The 18359-nt window shown below is 45.9% G+C and overlaps 1 protein-coding gene and 1 long non-coding RNA gene across 2 annotated transcripts; both read right to left on the bottom strand.

Annotated features, from left to right (window-relative positions):
• Positions 1-6724: 6724 nt before the first annotated feature.
• Positions 6725-8040, bottom strand: LOC308590661. Its single transcript, XR_014009850.1, has 2 exons — positions 7105-8040; positions 6725-6919 (listed from the first exon to the last, which is right to left on the bottom strand). It is a non-coding gene; the product is annotated as an uncharacterized lncRNA (long non-coding RNA).
• Positions 8041-8059: 19 nt separating this feature from the next.
• Positions 8060-17763, bottom strand: LOC308590535 (cell adhesion molecule CEACAM4-like). The gene is made up of 6 exons (XM_081200671.1): positions 17421-17763; positions 14893-15264; positions 11828-11923; positions 10620-10702; positions 9592-9633; positions 8060-8354 (listed from the first exon to the last, which is right to left on the bottom strand). Exons 1-6 carry the CDS (start codon positions 17497-17499, stop codon positions 8307-8309), a joined length of 720 nt encoding a protein of 239 aa, XP_081056797.1. The 5' UTR covers positions 17500-17763; the 3' UTR covers positions 8060-8306.
• Positions 17764-18359: the final 596 nt, after the last annotated feature.

The raw sequence follows: 18359 nt of genomic DNA, 5'->3' as shown, positions 1-18359 counted from the left end.
GAAAACTCGCAAGACGGAAAACTCGCTAGACGAAAGAGTTTTCCGTTTTGGAGGTGCTTCGCAAAACGAATCTCCTATGGGCTTGCTTCGCAAGACGACAATGTCTTGCGAGTTCCTGCTGGTTTTTCCCCCCTTTCCCCCAACCTTTTTCTAAGCTGCTAAGCCGCTTATCAGCTGATCCGATCAGCAGATAAGCCGTTAAAAGCAGCTAAAAGCCGCTAATAGCGCTAAGCCGCTTATCAGCTGATCTGATCAGCAGATAAGCCGCTAAAAGCCTCTAAAAGCCGCTAATAGCGCTAATCTGCTAATCCTTCAATGGGCTTGCTTCGCAAGACGAAAAAAACCGCTACACGAAGAGAATCACAGAACGGATTCTTTTCGTCTTGCAAGGCACCACTGTATAGTTTTCTGATGGAAAAAAAAGAATAATTTTGTAGGGCCTCATTCTTGGGGCAGAGGAATTGTGTTTAGGACAAATTCACGAGCCACCCCCCCCCCCGGGAGGAAGGCACAGAATTCTCCACCCCAGAGCTCAGCAGAGGAGATAGATTAGGGTGCATAAGAAGTAAGAATGACTGGAGAGCAAGTTAATCATACCTGAAACGGTGATGTTTGTAGCCCCTGTGCTGGTAACCCCAGGACCTTCTGGTTTAAATGAATAGATTCCAGAGTCATCTGGCTTTAAATTTGTGATGTAAAGGGAGCAATCTGGCTTCACAGTTTCCCTGCCAGTGTAGGCAGTTCCCTCGGTCTGACCACTAGGAGTTATGAAAAATGTAATAATAATGTTTTTTTCTTCAATTATCCCTCGGTACCATTTGCAGTTGCCAAGCTTCTTCAGATCAAGACCTTCTGGTGTTAAGGTGACACTATCTCCTTCTTTCAGCACTTCTGGAACAACTCTGATACTTATTCCAGTCTCCTGGGCTCGAGTCAACAGGAAGCAGGAACTCAGGACGGAGGCTGCAGTGTGGAGAAGAAAAGAAGGAAACTTAACTGCAAGCAAAAGACCTGTTCTAGGCAAAAATAACAGATATCAGCACGTGTAGTAATCATATTCCAAAAGGCCGTCAGGTAATGAAGAAATGATTTCACACTATTTCAAAGAGACTTCAACCCAAAGGAGTGCTGATATAATTACAATGCCCACATTAATGAGCATATAAACAAGTGAAAGAAAATAAACAATAATGGTCTTTTTAAAAAAATGGAGATCATTAAGTCAACTGTCACACCCCACCTGCGTTCTGAAATGGTATAGTCAAGAAACAGGTATCCCGTCTGACGTCTCCACCATCTGGAATTGCCCGCCTGGGGATTCTTGGATATGGACTGCTTTCACGCACTAGCAACACATCCTGTAGAATTCTATCCGTTATATTTTATCTGCACAATCAGAATGAACTTCAGGAACCAAAAAGTCGTATTGTAAAATATGACTTTCAAGCTGTCTGGCCCCAAAATGGCAACTAGGCCTTCCGCTTTGGCACCTTGGTTTAAGGAGCCATTTGGCGCCTAACTTATATATCTGAGTTTCTAACAATTCCTCTTTTCCTTAGCCATACAAGTATTCCATAAACCTCAGCATTATCAGCAAACTGTGCATAGAACTATAACCTTTGCCTTCCTTTTATCTCTCTCACTTTCCATCTCATCCCTGCCATGGGGATGGGAATTCCCATTGGAATTGGTTTGGATCTATGGGCGGGAAAGTCCCAATCAGATGTCACCCAACAGGATGGGTAGGCAAACTAAGGCCCGGGGGCCGGATCTAGCCCAATCGCCTTCTCAATCCAGCCCACAGATGGTCCAGGAATCAGCGTGTTTTTACACGAGTAGAATGTGTGCTTTTATTTAAAATGCATTTCTGGGTTATTTGTGGGGCCTGCCTGGTGTTTTTACATGAGTAGAATGTGTGCGTTTATTTAAAATGCATCTCTGTGTTATTTGTGGGGCATAGGAATTTGTTTATATTTTTTTCTTCAGAATATAGTCCGGCCCTCCACAAGGTCTGAGGGACAGTGGACTGGCCTCCTGCTGAAAAAGTTTGCCGACCCCTGCCCAACCTCAAAGAAGGATGAGCTCGACAAGGATTGCAGCTCAGGAGAAAGGGGCCCTTTTTAAAACCCTGCTCCCCCACCCCCACCTTGCGGGACTATTTCCTTAAATGAACACTACACTCCAAAAGCTGCCATTAGTCCTCGAGGGGGGAAAGACACCACTGACCCAAAATCATGTCCATTAACACCTGAAGGCAGGCAATTTTGGTCACATGGTATGTTTGAATGAAGAGAATTAAACTCTTTTCCACCAAATGCTGCCACCCTGGTCCATTTTGCCTCCACTCCCCATGAAAGTTTTTTAAAGCTGTTGGGAGATCTACAATGCAAACATTTACATGTCTACGCAGACGTAAGTCCCACTGAGTTTAGTAGGACTTACTCCTAGATAAGTGGGCATAAGATTGCAACCCTAATCACCAATCTCCCATGTAACTTGACCCTATGGAGAGGGATTGACTAGGTTCTAGGTGCTAAAAGGTCCCTTGATTTGGGTTAGGGAACCCGTAAAACTTAAGAACATAAGGACAGCCTGGCTTCTGGATCAGGACTCTTCTAATCCAGTATTCTGGTCCCACAGCGGCGACCAGATGCCTCTGTGAAGCCCACAAACTGGTCATGAGTACAACCACCCTCTCCTGCTCCACTTCCCCAGGGACTGGAATTCAGGGACTGTATTCAACACCAGAGGTAATCTATAGCCTGCCTGCCTAGCAGCCATTGGTAGCTTCCTGTTCCACGAAATTACCTCAACCCTGCAAAAGTATTCAAAAGTTTTTAAAAAGTGGATGCCTAGGAGATTCTCAGGAAGAGGTGCGCAATTCAGGCGCAATTTGCCATGAGCGTGGACCTATGGCGCTAAGGGGCACCGAAGCCAAAATCAAGAGCGAGGCGTTGAATAGTCACTAAACAGCTGATCACCCCATGGATCTTGCTTTAATAAAAGCAATAAACACAGTAATCATATGAGCTAGAATTGTGCAATCATCCCCTGGGTAGCTCAGTTGGTAGAGCACAAAACTCTTAATCTCAGGGCTGTGGGTTTGAGCCCCACACAGGGGCTTGGACTAGATCTGGATCCCTTCCAATTTTGGGACCACGAGGGCCGTCTAGTCCAACCCTCTGCAAATGCAGGGATCTCAACGCAGAATCATAGTTGTTGGGGCAGGCAAGCGGGGCCAGAGAGAGAAGCCCCATTCCTCCCCACCCCATTCCTTTAAGACCCCCCCAAAAAATAAACAAATCTGTGGCTCTCTTTTAGGGTCCCGATCCGCCTCACCTGCTAGGAACGCCGTGTGCCAGGAGCACCTCCATCCGGGGGGTCTCCACGCCTCGTGCCTGCCCATGGCGGGGCTTCGCTTCGCGGTGGGAGGGGGCCCCTTCGCTTCCAGCTGCTCACCAGCGCCCGGCCACAGATCTCTGGGTTCTGATCTGCCCGCCTGGAGATCCGGCAGCCTAAAGGCGACCCTGCCCTGCCCTGCCCTACCCTGCCTCGCTCGTCCCGCCCTCGGGGGCCGGACTTGTACCCGGTCTGCGCGCTCCAGCCCGCCGCGTCCTCGGCCAGGTAGCGGGATTCGCAGGAAAGGCGCGGCCGTCGGAGGCGGGGAGAAGAGGACTCTGCCCACAACCAGCCAGCGGCCACTGAAGCCTCGATCGGCCCCGCCTTGCCGAGCAGACACTTCCCGTTAGGGGAGCAGGAGGAGGAGAAAGAGCCAGGGCGCGCCCGTCCCGCCACGTCTGGGAAGCGCAATAGAGAGAGCCCAGGGCGCCCGCCCGGAAAGGCAGGGCGAATTTCGGGCAGAAACGTGGCACGGGAGGAAAAGGGGGTCGCTAACCTTCGGGGAACCCTGGGAGCATCTACAAGCCTGGGAAACGTTCCCGGCCACACGGCGGAACCGCGCTTGCACCGCTCGGTGCTTGTTGCGCAATTACGCACACGAGAACCGCGCTCACAAACCCACACTTCCAAACCCAAAGCAGTGGCGGACCTACATTTTTGTGGCCCTGAAGCTTGAACTGACATGGGAGCCCCTTGAAATGACATTGGCAGCCAGCAACGAGTAGCTCAGTCGGTAGAGCATGAGACACTTAATCTCTGGGTCGTGGGTTCGAGCCCATGTTGGGCAAAAGATCTCTGCATTGCAAGGAGTTGGACTGGCTTAACCCTCGTGATCTCTTCCAACGCTACAGTTGTATGATTCTTCAAGGGGGTTGTTCCCCGACAGATCAACACACCTTTACAACATCTGTGCTACTGACTCTCAAACTTTGGGATTCTTGAAATATATTCAACACAAGATTAACCAATTAGAGTTATGTGACTCAAATTAGGTCTTCTCAACACAAAATTTTTAATCAAAAGTTGCTTATGGGCCCTGAAACCTAAGCTTTATTAGTTTCATAGTTGATCCACGCTGCCCCAAGGTTTGAAAAAAGAGTGTTGTAACTTTTGTCCAAGCTATTTTTTGTAAACAAATTATTTACTTTTTTTGTGTGGTGATCCTTCTGGAGATTGTTGCTGGGGAGAGGATTCTTGCTTCTTTCAAACCTGATTTGTGCCTGTGGAGGAATGGGGGCAGTAAGACCCTGTGGGCAGGGCTCTGCAGGGGCACCCGGCGGTGCCCGCAACACTGACAGAGCAGTGGCTGAAGACATTTTTGGTGCCTGAGATGGAAAATCCTAATTATAACACGTGCACAGGCACAAATCCCTTTGGATGTTGGCTGCCTGCAGAGCTGGCCCAAGACATTTTGCTGCCTGAGACTAAGGATAACATTCCTCCCCACCTCATTCCTTGAAGATGACTGGGATGGCAACCAAAGTTGGTGATGGGACAAGATTAGGGTTTGGGCCTCCAAAGACGCCCTAGGGAAAAAACCCCTCTCCAAATTGCAAAAAACAAAAACAAAACAACTGTTAGGATACCAAATTAATTTCTGCACACATTGTGAAAACAACTGAACCGATTAGGTACTAATTGCATCTCGTGAAATGCATTTAAATGCCCCATCATTTGAGGAGGTATTTAGTGATGACAACGCCTCTTGATTCAGGCAACGCAGTTAAAATGGTTTCCTGAGCACTTAATGTGTGTTCAGTATTAATGGAGAAGCACCAGTGCCCATTAAGCATTCTCGCAACATACTTCATCAAAACACAGCCTTGCAAATCAACAGCCCACAAGCTGAGCCTGTTGCTGGCTGTGGTGGTGTTATATATCACATCCCACACTTCCTCCAAGGAGCTTCGGACGGTGGGCCTGGAATTACTCCATTTTATCCCTACAACAACCCTGTGTGATAAATTAGGCTGAGACAGGAATATTTGCTGGAGACCACCCACTGACTTTCAAAACCGAGATTGGATGTTTTCTATCAACTCCCCAACACCCTGTCTTTTTATTTATATGGGATTCTGTGTCCCTCTAGCGGCTGTTCAGGAAATGGCAGTCTCTTCTTCAAGAGGACTTTCCCTCTCAGTGGGGCAGCAACAGTCTCTCATCTCCTTGGAGACTTAACTTTTCATAGAGAAAATTAAGCTCAGCTCCTTTATGGTTTTCCCAGTAGTGATGTATGGAAGTGAAAGCTGAACCATAAAGAAGGCTGATCGCCGAAGAATTGATGCTTTTGAATTATGGTGCTGGAGGAGACTCTTGAGAGTCCCATGGACTGCAAGAAGATCAAACCTATCCATTCTTAAGGAAATCAGCCCTGAGTGCTCACTGGAAGGACAGATCCTGAAGCTGAGGCTCCAATACTTTGGCCACCTCATGAGAAGAGAAGACTCCCTGGAAAAGACCCTGATGTTGGGAAAGATGGAGGGCACAAGGAGAAGGGGACGACAGAGGATGAGATGGTTGGACAGTGTTCTCGAAGCTACCAGCATGAGTTTGACTAAACTGCGGGAGGCAGTGTAAGACGGGAGTGCCTGGCGTGCTCTGGTCCATGGCATCATGAAGAGTCGGACACGACTAAATGACTAAACAACAACAACAACCTTTAACAGGAACTTTTGCTTTGCAGCATGGGATAACATTTAGTTTGCCCCTGACTGCCAACCTCAAAGGCAGGAACTTGGTCCAGTGCCTTAGCCAGTGGAACAGGAGTCTGACTTTGGTCACTGCTAGACTCTAGGGTCCTAGAATCTCAGAATCATAGAATTGTAGAGTTGGAAGGGACCCTGAGGGTCATCTAGTCCAACCCCCTGCAATGCAGGGATCTCAATCAAAGCATCCAGGACAGGTGGCCAGCCAACCTCTGCTTATGAATGGAGTAAGTTCGTCTTCCTTCCTTCGCTTCATGCCTTGTCTGTGGCCAGTGTCAGCAGCGGTTAAGTTCTCTAGAGATAATTTGTCTTACCACGTGGGCAGGTGTTCTGCTGAGAGCACAGTTAAGTTGATGGGTGGTAAAGAAAGGTAAAAAGCAAACTAACAAATAAAACTAGGTTGGAAACCAGACGAAAAAGGACTTGGGTTAATCCATTTCACCCGGGAACCAAGTTGCCAGGACATTTGCCAAAGCACTTTGACAAAGACTGATGGGGCGGGGGGGGGGACGGGGGGGGGACCTTCATTTCAACCCTCCTAGAAGGATGACATTACTCAGAAATTTATTCCGCTGAGTTTCAAGGAACTCTCTCAATACATGCAATCATGTGCCTCCTGGTGGTGATTCAGGAAATTTATTTTATTTTTTAATTGCATCTACCAGCAGCTTCATTGATTTATTTAAAAGCATTTCCAAAGTGCTTAAAATCTGTAAGTGGTGTACTATGTACTCTCTCTCTCTCTCTGAAATACTATCCAAAACAAATAAAACAGTACAGGGGTACCTCGGGTTACATACGCTTCAGGTTACAGACTCCGCTAACCCAGAAATATTAAAATAAAAAAATAAAAAAATTCCTTCCAGTTTCAGTGTATCTGAAGAAGTGTCCATGCACACGAAAGCTCATACCAAGTACTAACTTAGTTGGTCTTTAAGGTGCTACTGGAAGGATTTTTTTAATTTTTTTTATTTTGACTATGGCAGACCAACACGGCTACCTATTTGTAACCAGAAATATTACCTCAGGTTAAGAACTTTGCTTCAGGATGAGAACAGAGATCGTGCTCCGGTGGCACGGCAGCAGCAGGAGGCCCCATTAGCTAAAGTGGTGCTTCAGGTTAAGAACAGTTTCAGGTTAAGAACGGACCTCTGGAATGAATTAAGTACTTAACCTGAGGTACCACTGTATAAAATATATAAAAGCAAATGAAACAGAGATTCTGGGGTTATGGGTTGGAGAAGGCCTGGGCAAAGCATTGCGAACTTAAGCGATCATCTTCCTTGGATTTTCAGTCCTAACCAACTGGATATAGTATGTTCAAAAGCACACGCGAGTAGATAAATATGTACCACTGCGGCGGGAAGGTAAACAGCATTTCCGTGCGCTGCTCAGGTTTCCATCATGGTGTTCCGTTGTGCCAGAAGCGGTTTATTCATGCTGGCCACATGACCCACAAAGCTGTCTGTGGACAAACACCGGCTCCCTTGGCCTGAAGCGAGATGAGTGCCACAACCCCATAGTTGCCTTTGACTGGACAAACAATCCAGGGGGTCCTTTACCTTGACCCTGGGGCATGTTCTCACACCACCAAGAAAGGAGGCAGTTTGCCCATTAGCCAGGGCTGGCCCTTCCATTGGGCAGAGTGAGATAGCAGCCTCGGGCAGCTGATTTGAAAGTATAACAAATTGCTAATTACTTATTGCTGCCAAGATGGAAGAACTTTTGCAAGCTCAACAACTTTGCCAAAAAGAAATGCTCAACTACTCTTGTTGCCTCGGGCAACCAATTCTTTTGGACCAGCTCCGTCCATAGCAAAAAATGGAATATGGTTTTCTGTTTCTTTAATCCAGAAACAGGTGCTCCCCAGAGGTTGGCTGGATCTGATGGGGGTTGTAATCAAAAACATCTGCCAGGCACCTGGTTGGCAAAGGAGGCCATGCTGGCCACACAAGTAACATTTTGATGAATTTAATGGCCATCACGGGGAGAGCTTCCCAGAGTAGGGCATCGGAAGCTATTTCATGCAGATTCAGAGCTAGCTCAGAACTTTTATTCCAACTGGATCTCCAAGGTCTCCTTTGCCCTTCCACAAGATCCCTTTAGCCAGAGAACCAGGGGGCTGTACTTCGGACTTCCAGGGTGTGCTCTTCCATTGAAGCTCCAATTCAGAAGTAAAATGGACATTGGTGGGTTCCTGCATCACCACTTCGGCTGGTTGTACATTGGCTGGTCTCTCTGTTGGAGGGCCTGAGGACGAAATGGAGTTGCATGAGACAGAAGCACCGAGAGCAAAACTTTCTTTTCTTCTTTTTTAACCTGGGTATCCTGGGAAGTTGGCCACTGAGGTTGAATGGCCATCTCTAGTATTGCAGGGGGTTGGACTAGATGACCGTTTGGGTCCCTTCCAACTTTACCATTCCGTGAGCCTATGAGTCTAACCATGGAGGTACCACACAGCCAGCCATATTAATAGCCGTTAATAGACTTATCTACTATAAAATTGTCCTGAGTCTTTGAAAATTTAATTATTTGTACTATAATTATTTATTTTAAGACTCTTCTAAGTTCTTTTTTAAAAAATAATATTTATTAATTTAAATTACACACTTATACAAAGAATTTACAATCTCATACTACAAAAATAAAAATAAAGAAAAAACAATTAAGAAAAAAGAAAAGAAAATACAGAAAGAAGAAAAAGCAAATTTATGTACATAAAAAAACTTCATCTTCCAAATTAATACTTAAATAAACATTTAAATAAAAAAGACTTCTGACAAAACGAGTCTTCCAATCATTCTCATTGTACTGTTTATACTGTCGTTTCTTTCGCACAGTTTTATATTCTTTAATATTGTTCCCGTCTACACCACAAACGGTATTTGTTGTGTTTACAAGTATCACTCAAGTTCTGCTAATATGGTGTGATTGGTACAATATGATCTTATATAATCCTTAAATATTCTCCATTCTCCAAATATTTTCTGGTTCAGTACTCCTCTAACTCTTCCCGTCAGTTTTGCTAGTTGTCTTAAGAACTCTTCTAAGTTCTTAAGACAAACAACTTTTAACCAAGAAAGGAAGAGGAAGAGGAAGGCATCAGTATGGAAAGCAGGGAGGAGGAAACCTGAATCCATATTCAGAACAAATCCCCCATCACCTTGGATGTGAAGATGTTCCTTTACAAGGTCAGCATATGTGGAGGAGGTGTTTGTGTAGTACATGTCTGAAAGTTTCTGCCTCTGATTCTGCTGGGGCTCAGGTAAATCAGGACCAGGTAAATCAGGACCACGGACAGCTCCCAGTCAACCATGTTGCTGAGTTAAAGTGGATGTTGTTTCAGCCAGAGACCAAAGTCATCTGAGGACTTAAGAAGGCTGGTAGGGCCTTTCCTTCCAGTGGCTCTGTCCCTTTGAGAGAGGAGATCACATGGGATCACATGTCTTTTCTGAGAGAAGGATAAATGTGAAGGACCTACACCTACCTGGTACATGCGGTTGGGATCAGAGGAGCTGTCAGACTTGACCTGGATTTAATACAAATGACAGTAATAGTAATGATGCTAAAGAACAGTTCTTGGTTATTAAGCAACAGCACCAGTAGCAGGGACTGGTGAACTGTTTAGCCCAGACAGTGCGTTAGTGCTGAATTCTGAATATGGCTAGTTCTAATAGCAAACATAATAATGATAATAATAATAATAATAATAATAATAATAATAATAATAATAATAATTTATACCCTGCCCTCCCCAGCCAAGACTGGGCAGGTGGCTAACACCAGGTATAAAACAATTGATTAAAATACAACTTAAAAACAAGATTAAAATACAACATGAAAATGCAGCCTCATTTCAATAGAAACTCAAATCAAAAACTTTTTGGGGATGAAAACATCAAATCTTCACCAAAGCCAACTATCCAGACTGTTCCTACGTGGGCCAGAAAAAAGCCAGGGAAGTCCACAAATAGGAGTTCCATCACAGAAGGAGAAAGGAAAAAGGATAGAGGGGAAGGGGATCAAGATGATTCCAAGCCAAAGGCCAGGCGGAACAACTCTGTCTTACAGGCCCTGCAGAAAGAAATCAGCTCCTGCAGGGCCCTGGTCTCATGAGACAGAGCGTTCCACCAGGCGGGAGCCAGAGTTGAAAAGGCCCTGGCTCTGGTTGAGTGCTGTGTGGCAACAGAAATTGAACCAAAATGGATCCGTTGAGAAATGAAGGCGGGTATCAACAGGCTTAGGTGAACCCTGGGAAGACGCAGGCTTGCAAAACATTTTTTAACGCCCCAGAGGAGGGCAGCCTCCCTTTTAGAAAGCCGATTTTTTGTGTCCCAACCCCACCCTCTTTGCTGAGTTGTCAACTGCTAATCCTTTCCCTTCCTTACTGATTGTATATTCCTTGGGGCAGGGCCCTTGCAATCCTTTCATGTTCTTAAATATAGCATGCTGAAAATAAACTTGAAATAGGATTTGGCAGTGCAAATGGCTTCCCTCGCTATACTGAGGTCTCACCTGTCCAGAAAAGGGAACATCATCAGGTAAAGGAGGTGGAGATACAACCTGGGCAGACGTCTTAAATCTCAGACGACAGGCCCCTGAAGTAGGAAGAAAAGTGGGAATCAAACCTGAACATTCACCCTACACAGAGCTTTGCTTTTATGTTTTTTCCTTTATAATAAGGGATGATATTGGGGTAAAGAATTGAGATGATAGAAGCAGAACTGATTTGGAGCAGGTTCTGTCAGAAAATTCAAAGGGGAATAAATGAATGGAATGGGACTTCACTGAAGAATTTTTTTGGGGTGTGACATGGATGGCTTGCATGCTCTAGTTACCGTATTTTTCTGTGTATAACATGCCCCCATGTATAAGACACCCCCTATTTTGGGGGACTCCAAATTGAGAAAATGGGGGGGGGGATTGTATCCGTGTATAAGACGAACTACAATTTTGAACATAATTTTTAAATAAAATAACCTAGTCTTATACACAGAAAAGTATGGTATCTCCTACTCGGATTACTGAAATGCGCTCTACGTGGGGCTACCTTTGAAGGTGACTTGGAAACTACCAACTAATCCAGAATGCGGCAGCCAGACTGGTGACTGGGAGTGGCCACCGAGGCCATATTATACTGGTCCTTAAAGACCTACATTGGCTCCCAGTACGTTTCCAAGCACAATTCAAAGTGTTGGTGCTGACCTTTAAAGTCCCAAATGGCCTTGGCCCAGTATACCTGAAGGAATGTCTCCACCCCCATCATTCAGCCCGGACACTGAGGTCCAGCTCTGAGGGCCTTCTGGTGGTTCCCTTACTGTGAGAAGTGAGGTTACAGGGAACCAGGCAGAGAGCCTTCTTGGTGGTGGCACCCGCCCTGTGGAACACCCTCCCTTCAGATGTCAAGGAAATAAACAACTATCTGACTTTTAGAAGACATCTGAAGTTTTTAATGTTTGAAGTTTTATCCTGTTTTTAGTCCTCTGTTGGGAGCCGCCCAGAGTGGCTGGGGAAACTCAGTCAGATGGGCGGGGTAATAACAACATCATCAACAACAACAACAATAATGTGGCATTTATGTCTAAGATAGCACAAACACATTTTATGCACATTTGTTTCTGCAGACCCTCTGCCCCTGCCCTGTCCAGCAATACCCCTGGGCTCCAGTAGTTGGCGACAGGACCCAGGAATCTGAGGCTCCGCACTTCCAACATCTTACTCACAGAATAAGACACAAAGCAGTGTTCCAAACAACGTCAGTGCAACCAGAGACCCAACAACAATCCGAGAAACGACTCCTGCATCCAGCAGAGCAGTATCTGGAACCAGAAAGAAGGTTTTGAGGAACGCAGCAATGGCAGCAATAAGGACCAACATTCATCTGGCTGACCGCCTCTTTTCAAACACATCAAGGCCTTTGAGGTGAATGGAGGAAAGAATAACATAGTCATGATGCAAAACACAGAAATGAAAGAATCTGCCTTTTAAAAAGCCAGACAACCCATGGATCTGTTCCTTAAGTGAAGGTTGGTAATAGGCAATGGCTGAGTTTCCTTCCATCTGCTGACCCTTGTTAACAGAGAAATCTGAGGGCTCCCTTGGACAAAAAAACAAGGACACCAGCCAGGAATACCAGAGCAAAACAGCAGCCAGTAGGCTTGGCCTTTATTGAAGACTGTCGCGACAGGACTCCCACCTGCCACAAGGTGGAACAAGATGGAAGCCCCAAACAAAAGAGAACCCAAACTTTTATTAGCTGCTAATCCCCATGTTACACCCCCCAAAACTACATCACTAATACATCATGGTTACATCATGAAAGGGGAGGTCTGGTGGCAGTAATCTGAGCATCCTGGACCCTGCCCCATGGTTCCCCTTGCCCTCCACCAAACACCCATCAAGCGTAACAAAAGAGATCTTTCCCTGTTTCCCAGCCAAGTTAATCACACCCTTTTGTCTTCATCTGGGGTTGTTATTTCTGGAATGGCTACCTGTCTGGCACTCAGGTATCAGGATGCCAGGAATTATCACTCAGGCAGAGGGACTGCTGAGTAGCTGAGCTCACATGTCTATATGAATTTCTAAAGTTTTCCCAGTGAGCCAGTACACAGATACATCTATCAGTGAATTGTTACATTTGGTATCCTGCAGCAAAGAAGAAGAAGAGTTTGGATTTTATATCCCGCTTTATCACTACCCGAAGAAGTCTCAAAGCGGCTAACATTCTCCTTTCCCTTCCTCCCCCACAACAAACACTCTGTGAGGTGAGTGGGGCTGAGAGACTTCAGAGAAGTGTGACTGGCCCAAGGTCACCCAGCAGCTGCATGTGGAGGAGCGGAGACGCGAACCCGGTTCCCCAGATTATGAGTCTATCGCTCTTAACCACTACACCACACTGGCTCTCTTTGAATAGGTAGGAAGAAACTGTGATGAAGTGTTGTGGGGACAAATCACAAAAGTGATTGTGCTGATTTTGGTAGCGGGCTGCATGTGCATGATATCTGCTGGAGGGGCAACTGTCCCCGCAAACCTATACATAAATTCCTGCAACACCCTGAGGACTAGTAATGAATAACCTATTTGAGCAGAAACTCTTCCTATCTTTTGGGTTTGCTGGTTCCACCATTTTTATTATTAATCAATCAATTAATTAAATTTGTTAACCACCCTTTATCCATAGATCTCAGGACAGTTCACAACATAAAATAACAATATAAAAAACCCACAAAATACATGATAAAAATAAGAACAACAAACAAATAATTCCCCCCCCTTACACACTTTTAAAAGGGCATCGGATGCCAATCAGCCAAAGGCCTGCAGGAAGACGGACGTTTTTGCCTGGTGCCTAAAGGTGTATAATGAAGGCAGCAACTGAACTATTTCAGTTGGGGTCTTGCCCTGGGCTTGAGTCAAGCAAAAACTGAGGGTTGTGGTTGCCACGTGAGAGGGGTTTTATAAAGGGGGAAGAAACCTTACCCTCAATCAAAAGGCCCATTTTATGGAGTTACCCCCCACCCAGGGGAGCTTCCAGACCAACCGCGTTGTGCTAGGAATTAGGGAATTGCAGCAGGAACCCTTATTAAAAGTAGCTGCCTTCAATACCTGAACCTAAACATTCTTCTTCTTCTAATTCTCCATAATTTGCTTGCAGTTAATGAACCCAGCAGCTATGACAGGGCTTCTCCTTGGAGACAGTTGTGCTGGGGGCAAGTTCACTCAGCCCTCAGCAGAAATGCTCAGAGACCTAGCCAGAAGCTGCTTAGAGGACACATTTGGAGGGATAAAAGGGAAGAAACTTCTAAAGGCACCAACGGGACCCCCTAAAAGATGGGGGGGGGAATCATGGCTGAGACCTCTAGGTTTGACTTCCTGTTTCAAAACCCAGAGGCCCTTCTGTTCTCAACGTATAATAATGATAATGATAATGATAATAATTATAATTTTTATTTACCGTATTTTTCACTCTATAGGACGCACTTTCCCCCTTCCAAAAATGAAGGGGAAATGTGTGTGCATCCTATGGAGCAAATGCAGGCTTTCTCTGAAGCCTGGACAGCGAGAGGGGTCGGTGCGCACTGACCCCTCTTGCTCTCCAGGCAGCTATCCGCAAGCCTTCTGAGCCCGGCGGGAGTTCCCGCTGGGCTCCGAAGGCTTGCGGATAGCAGCCTGAAGCCTGAAGCCCGGGGAGCGCAGCGCCAACTCCCGCTGCGCTCCCCGGGCTTCAGGCAGCTATCTGCAAGCCTTCGGAGCCAGGTGGGAGTTCCCGCTGGGCTCCAAAGGCTTGCGGATAGCAGCCTGTTCTAGGGGCTGGGGTCATGGGAAGCTCGGGCTTCCCCCGCCCCAGCCCCGCGGCTAAAAACGAAGCCGTGTGCAGCCTCTCCCGGCTGGAGAGGTTGCGCGTGGCTAAAGAGGAAGCCAAGACATCCAGCGGGGTGGATCCCGCTCGCTGTCTTGGCTTCTTTGCTTTTTGAGGGTGAGAAGGGAAACAATTCTCCCCCCCCTTTATTTTCCCCTCTAAAAACTAGGTGCGCGCTATGGTCCGGTGCGCCCTATGGAGCGAAAGATACGGTATATCCTGCCCTCCCCAACCAAGGCTGGGCTCAGGGCGGCTAACAACCAATAATAAAAACAAGTTGAATGAATACAACTTAAAAACAAGATTAAAACACAACATTAAAACATTAAATGTATGGGTTCCAGAGTCATTTGGCCCTCAAAGCTCAGTAGAAGAGGCAGATTTGGGTGCATAAAAGGTCAGAATGACTGGAGAACAAGCTCATCATACCTGGGACGGTTATATTGATAGCCCCTATTCTCTGTTCCAGAGGTCCTTCTGGTTCCAGTGTATAGGTTCCAGAGTCGCTTGGTGTTAAATCTGTGATACGAAGGGAACAGTCTCTTCTCCCAGTCTCCCTGCCAGTGAAGGCAGATCCGTTTTTCTGTGAAATCACCGGAGCTAGGAAGTAGGTGAAGATTCGATTTTCGTCAGCACTTGACCCTCGGTACCATTTGCAGCTACGAAGTGTGGTCACATCAATATCTCCTGGTGTTAATGTGACACTCTGTCCTTCTTGCTGTATTTCTGGTTCAACTTTGATAGGTATTCCTGTCTTGGCCTGGGCTTGAGTCCAGAGGAAGCAGGAACTCAGGATGGAGGCTGCAGCATGAAGCGGGGGAAAGAAGAGCAAAAACACGTCCCCGTATTATAATTTCTTTTCGTTTTTTTTGCAATTTATTTATTTGGTTTTTCAGATTAAAATTTTACAGTCACATATCTGACATGCAGCATAAAAACAAGATTGCAAAGAATCTCTTGGAATTCTCTCCTCCCCTTTGTGGGTCCTATTGTTAATCATTTCCTCCTGTATCTTTTATGATAATCCAAATCTTTTTTAATTTTGTTAGAACGTTTATTAATTTTCCAATAAAAGGCATCCAATTAACATACCAAATAATAATCCAAATCTTCTATCTCTCCATTGTGTCCAAGATTCACCAGTAAACTACAAGTGATATTCCAATCCTACTAACAATTTTAACTGTTTACAATGGTCTTTAAGACAAGTTATAAATTTTCCGCATTCCCTGTTAAAATTTTGGTCTTCCTGATTTCTGATTCTTCCGGTCATTTTAGCCATTTCGGCACAATCCATCAACTTGATCTGCCATTCTTCTCTGGCAGGGACTTTATCTTCTTTCCATCTCTTTCCATTATAATTTCTTAGTTTATATGTCACTTAATGCTAAAATAGGCTTCTAAGTGGATTATAAAAACAAATTGCACAAATATTGAAATGTCAACATTCACAATTCAAGTACATAATAAAACAACTCCCTATGTTCATGTGTGTGGTTGTTTTTGTTATATTTATTATAATATTTATTTATAGCCCAGCTTTTTCCCAGACGGGGACTCAAAAGCTACAAACATAGGGGGGGGGGAATCATTAAAAGATAATTAAACACACACACAAACACACATTTATGATCTATTAAAAATAGAGATAATAACAATAAAAACATCACAGCACCAGCCCTTTCCTTAAGAATAGTCAGTTCCTAAAAGCATGTTGAAATAAGAAAGGAAGGACAAGGAAGAAACCGGTCTAACTTCTCTAAGAAAGGAGCTCCAAAGTTTGGGAGCAGCCACTGAGAAGGCCCTGTCCTACATCCCAACCAAGATTGGCTGTGAAGGGGACAGGACTGAGAAAAGGGCCTCCTCTAAAGGTTATGTTATGGTTTTTCAAAGTTATATGTAAACAATTCTGTGCTCTTCAGATGAGGAACGGTATATAAATTAATTTATTTATTTTTTAAAAAAGTGATTGTGTGTCCTGCTCAGTGCTGGACTGCAGCCCTCAAGAACTTCCCAGAGTAGCTTAAACAGTCAATCCCTCTTCACAGGCATCTCTGGGAACTGTAGTTTTGAGAGGGGAAATAGTAGTCACCTGACCATTCTCGGCACCCTTAACAAACCACACCTCCCAGAATCCTTTGGGAGAAGCCATGATGGTTTAAAGTGGTATCACAGTGCCTTAAATGTATGTTGTGAATGTAGCCTATCACCCTTAGAGAGATCGAAATCTCTTTCCGTGCTATCACATAGCAGATAATAATAATAATAATTTATTATTTGTACCCCGCCAATCTGGCTGGGTTTCCCCAGCCACTCTGGGCGGCTTCCAACAAGGATTAAAAATACATCAAAACGTCACACATTAAAAACTTCCCTGAACAGGGCTGCCTTCAGATGTCTTCTAAATGTCAGGTAGTTGTTTATCTCTTTGACATCTGGTGGGAGACGTTCCACAGGGCGGGTGCCACTACCGAGAAGGCCCTCTGCCTGGTTCCCTGTAGCTTAGCTTCTCGCAGTGAGGGAACCGCCAGAAGGCCCTCAGCGCTGGACCTCAGTGTCTGGGCAGAACGATGGGGGTGGAGATACTCCTTCAGGTATACTGGACTGAGGCCATTTAGGGCTTTAAAGGTCAACACCAACACTTTGAATTGTGCTCAGAAACGTACTGGGAGCCAATGTAGGTCTTTCAAGACCGGTGTTATGTGGTCTCGGCGGCCACTCCCAGTCAACAGTCTAGCTGCCGCATTCTGGATTAGTTGTAGTTTCCGGGACATCTTCAAAGATAGCCCCACGTAGAGCGCATTGCAGTAAAATGTTGGGAAATAGGTGGCTGGAGCTGTACAGTCAGCCACCAAAGACTAGCCACCCTCTGGCAAAGGACAAATCGAAATGCAGCACCTATTTCCCCTCCCTCTTTGTGTCTCCTTCCTCCTATTTAGGGTCCCTATCCATCTCACCTTTGAAGAGCGTGGCCTGCCATGAGCCCTTCTTCCCCAGCGAAGCCCTAGCACACCACGGCGGCTTCTCCTGCCTCATTTCAGACTTTGATCCAGAGGAGACTCCCCTCAGCTGACTCCTGGATTCGTCCTCTTTCTGGTGCTCCTGTGTTTCCTGCTTCTGTGCCGGGCAAGAGCCCCCGACGGGCACAGAGTAGGGTGGGGAACTTAGCACCAGGATCCCACACCTCACATCTCTCTCTGTGCCGAAGCCAGCCAGCCAGGGGACAGACTGTGGGGCAGAGACCAGAGCTGAGGCCCGGCTTCTGGCTGCGGCAGAAAAGGGGAAGGAAGGAAGGGAGGCGGCTCTACGCAGAAGGGACAAAGAAGAGGCAAACTTCCTTCCATTGGCCCCACTTGGAGATCAAAAGTTGGAGGGAGGGATTTGTTCTCAGTTCCTTCTTTGCACAATAGCTCGTAACAAGAGCTCAAGGAGAAGAAGAAGAAGCGTTTGGATTTGATATCCTGCTTTATCACTACCCAAAGGAGTCTCAAAGCAGCTAACACTCTCCTTTCCCTTCCTCCCCCACAACAAACACTCTGTGAGGTGAGTGGGGCTGAGAGACTTCAGAGAAGTGTGACTGGCCCAAGGTCACCCAGCAGCTGCATGTGGAGGAGCGGAGACGCGAACCCAGTTCACCAGATTACGAGTCCACTGCTCTTAACCACTATACCACATTGGCTCTCCCCATCAAGGAGATGACTGGGACCACAATCCTAACCCCACTTTACATGGGAGTGTGCCTCACTGAATTCAGGAGGACTTGTTTCTGAGTAGGCATGGTTAGGATAGCAGACTTCTATGCCCTGCACCCTCAAATAAGCTTTTGTCCACCTCATATCATCTACTGCTATGAGCAGGTGACTGTCTCCTTAAGATCCCATTATCTCTGATCAAGA

This window comes from Podarcis bocagei, assembly GCF_964188305.1.
Source record: "Podarcis bocagei genome assembly, chromosome: 7".
NCBI lineage: Eukaryota > Metazoa > Chordata > Lepidosauria > Squamata > Lacertidae > Podarcis > Podarcis bocagei.
This window is presented reverse-complemented; position numbering and strand designations above follow the sequence as displayed.

What these genes read in the sequence shown, in the direction of transcription:
- LOC308590535 (XM_081200671.1), bottom strand. Translation starts at nt 17,499, where the DNA reads ATGAGGCAGGAGAAGCCGCCGTGGTGTGCTAGGGCTTCGCTGGGGAAG. An exon ending in ATGTTCCCTTTTCTGGACAG is followed by an intron (nt 9,634 to 10,619) that starts GTGAGACCTCAG and finishes TATTAAATCCAG; the next exon opens with GTCAAGTCTGACAGCTCCTC. An exon ending in ATCCCAACCGCATGTACCAG is followed by an intron (nt 8,355 to 9,591) that starts GTAGGTGTAGGT and finishes TTTCGTCCTCAG; the next exon opens with GCCCTCCAACAGAGAGACCA.